Source organism: Coturnix japonica, unplaced genomic scaffold (genome assembly GCF_001577835.2).
Source record: "Coturnix japonica isolate 7356 unplaced genomic scaffold, Coturnix japonica 2.1 chrUnrandom607, whole genome shotgun sequence".
Taxonomy (NCBI): Eukaryota; Metazoa; Chordata; class Aves; order Galliformes; family Phasianidae; genus Coturnix; species Coturnix japonica.
In genome coordinates this window covers 27,854-30,436 of record NW_015439980.1, presented here as the reverse complement: position 1 = coordinate 30,436, position 2,583 = coordinate 27,854, and the positions used below count along the sequence as shown (strand labels likewise).

Sequence of the window (2,583 nt, the reverse complement as noted above, 5' to 3'; positions counted from 1 at the left end):
GGGATGAGATTGAGGTTGGGATTGGGGTTGGGGTGGGAGTGGGATTGGGATTAGGATTGGGATTAGGGTTGGGATTAGGGTTGGGATTGAGGTAAGATTGGGTGGGATTGGGGTTGGGATTGGGGTTGGGGTGGGATTGGGATTAGGGTTGGGATTGAGGTAAGAGTGGGTGGGATTGGGGTTGGGATTGGGGTTGGGATTAGGGTTGGGATTGGGATTAGGGTTGGGATTAGGATTAGTATTGGGATTGAGGTAAGATTGGGTGGGATTGGGGTTGGGATTGGGGTTGGGGTGGGATTGAGGTAAGATTGGGTGGGATTGGGGTTGGGATTGGGGTTGGGGTGAGATTGGGATTAGGGTTGGGATTGGGGTAAGATTGGGTGGGATTGGGGTTGGGATTGGGGTTAGGAATAGGGTTGGGATTGGGATTAGGGTTGGGATTGGCATTAGGGTTGGATTGGGATTAGGGTTGGGATTGGGTTTAGGAATAGGGTTGGGATTGGGATTTGGGTTAGGAATAGGGTTGGGGTTGGGATTGTGGTTAGGAATAGGGTTCGGGTTGGGATTGTGGTTAGGAATAGGGTTGGGATTGGGATTGTGGTTAGGAATACGGTTGGGGTTGGGATTGGGATTGGGATTAGGATTGGGGTGAGATTGGGATTGTGGTTAGGAATAGGGTTGGGATTGGGATTAGGAATAGGGTTGGGATTGTGGTTAGGAATAGGGTTGGGGTTGGGATTGGGATTAGGGTTAGGAATAAGGTTGGGGTTGGGATTGGGATTGGGGTTAGGAATAGGGATGGGATTGGGATTAGGGTAAGGAATAGGGATGGGATTGGGATTGGGGTAAGGAATAGGGATGGGATTGGGGGAGATTGGGGTGAGATTGGGGTGGGAATGGGGTTGGGGTGGGACTGGGGTTGGGGTTGTGGGGGGTTGGGATTGGGGTTGGGGTAGGTGGTAGGTTTAGGATTGGGGTGGGGTTGGAATGGGTTTAAGGTGGGACTGGGGTTGGATTCGGGTGGGATTAGGGTTGGGTTTGAGGTTGGGATTGGGGTGGGATTGGGATGGGATTGGGGTTGGGATTGGGATTGGGGTTGGGATTAGGTTTGAGATTGGAGTGGGTTTGGGTCGGGATTGGGATTGTGGTTGGGATTGGGGTGGGACTGAAGTGGGATTGGGGTTGGGGTTGGGGTGAGATTGGGGTTTGACTGGGGTGGGATTGGGGTTGGGGTTTGGGTGGGATTGGGGTTGGGATTGAGGTTGGGATTGGAGTGGGGCTGAGGCTGGGGTCAGGATGGGATTGGGTTGAGATATGATTGGGATAGGAGTGGAATTGGGTTGGGATTAGGATCAATTGGGATTAGGATGGGATAGGATTGGGATGGGATGAGATTAGGATGGGATGGGATTGGGATGGGATGGGATTGGGATGGGATTGGGATGGGATGAGATTAGGATGGGATGGGATTGGGATGGGATTGGGATGGGATGAGATTAGGATGGGATGGGATTGGGATGGGTTGGGATTAGGATGGGATGAGGATGGGTTGGGATGAGATTGGGATGGGATTAGGATGAGCTGGGATTGGGATGGGATGGGATTAGATGGGATGGGATTGGGATGGGATGGGATGGGATTGGGATGAATTGGGATTAGGATGGGATGGGATTAGATGGGACGGGATTAGGTATATCCTGTCCCATCTAATATCCTTATCCTTATCCTTATACTTATCTAGGGATAAGGAAGGGTTGGGATTGGGATGGGATGGGATTAGGGTGAGTTGGGATAGGATGGGATGGGAGTAGGATTGGGTTGGGATTAGGATGGGATGGGATTAGGATGCGATGGGATTAGGATGGGATGGGATGGGAGTAGGGTTGGGTTGGGATTAGGATGGGATGGGATTAGGATGGGATGGGATTAGGATGGGATGGGAGTAGGATTGGGTTGGGATTAGGATGGGATGGGATTAGGACACGGTTGGTGTTAGTATGGGGTTGTTTGGGGCAGCCTCCATCGGCACCCATTGCCATCCATCAGGACCCATTGGTACCTATTGGCACCCATCAGTACCCATTGGTACCTATTGGTACCAGTTGTTATCCACTGGTACCATCCATACCTATTGGTACCCCCTGGTACCACCCATACCCATTGGAACCACCCATACCCATTGGAACCCATTGATACCCCTTGTTACCCCTTGCTATCCATCCCCATATCCATCCCCATCCCCATTTAGATACCCATTATTATTGGTACCATCCATATACATTGGAACCCATTGGTACCCATTGGTACCCATAGGTACCCATAGGTACTAATCCGTACCCATTGCCCACGGTGCGTCCCGTTGCTGCCCCACACGACAGGGATCGATGTAATGCTGGAACAGCTCCTGCTGCTCGGGGGGGGCCGGGCCTGAAAGGGAACAATGGGATCATACCCCCCCATAGAACCACATATCCCCTATATAACCCCATTATCCCCCTATATGACCCCATATCGCCCCATATCCCCCCAATTATCCCCCACACCCCCCATATCCCCCCGTAATCCCCCCATATCCCCCATATC

The 2,583-nt window shown here is 52.0% G+C and overlaps 1 protein-coding gene across 1 annotated transcript in view; it reads right to left on the bottom strand.

The window, feature by feature from the left end:
• The window catches only part of LOC107307454 (sphingomyelin phosphodiesterase 3-like), a gene marked incomplete at its 3' end in the record, with an annotated part of 18,274 nt that overhangs the window by 10,316 nt on the left and 5,375 nt on the right, over window positions 1-2,583 (bottom strand). Inside the window, exon 2 of the mRNA XM_015850960.2 lies at window positions 2,338-2,427. Within this exon, the coding sequence (XP_015706446.1) occupies window positions 2,338-2,427 (90 nt within the window). The remainder of the gene's footprint in view (window positions 1-2,337; window positions 2,428-2,583) is intronic.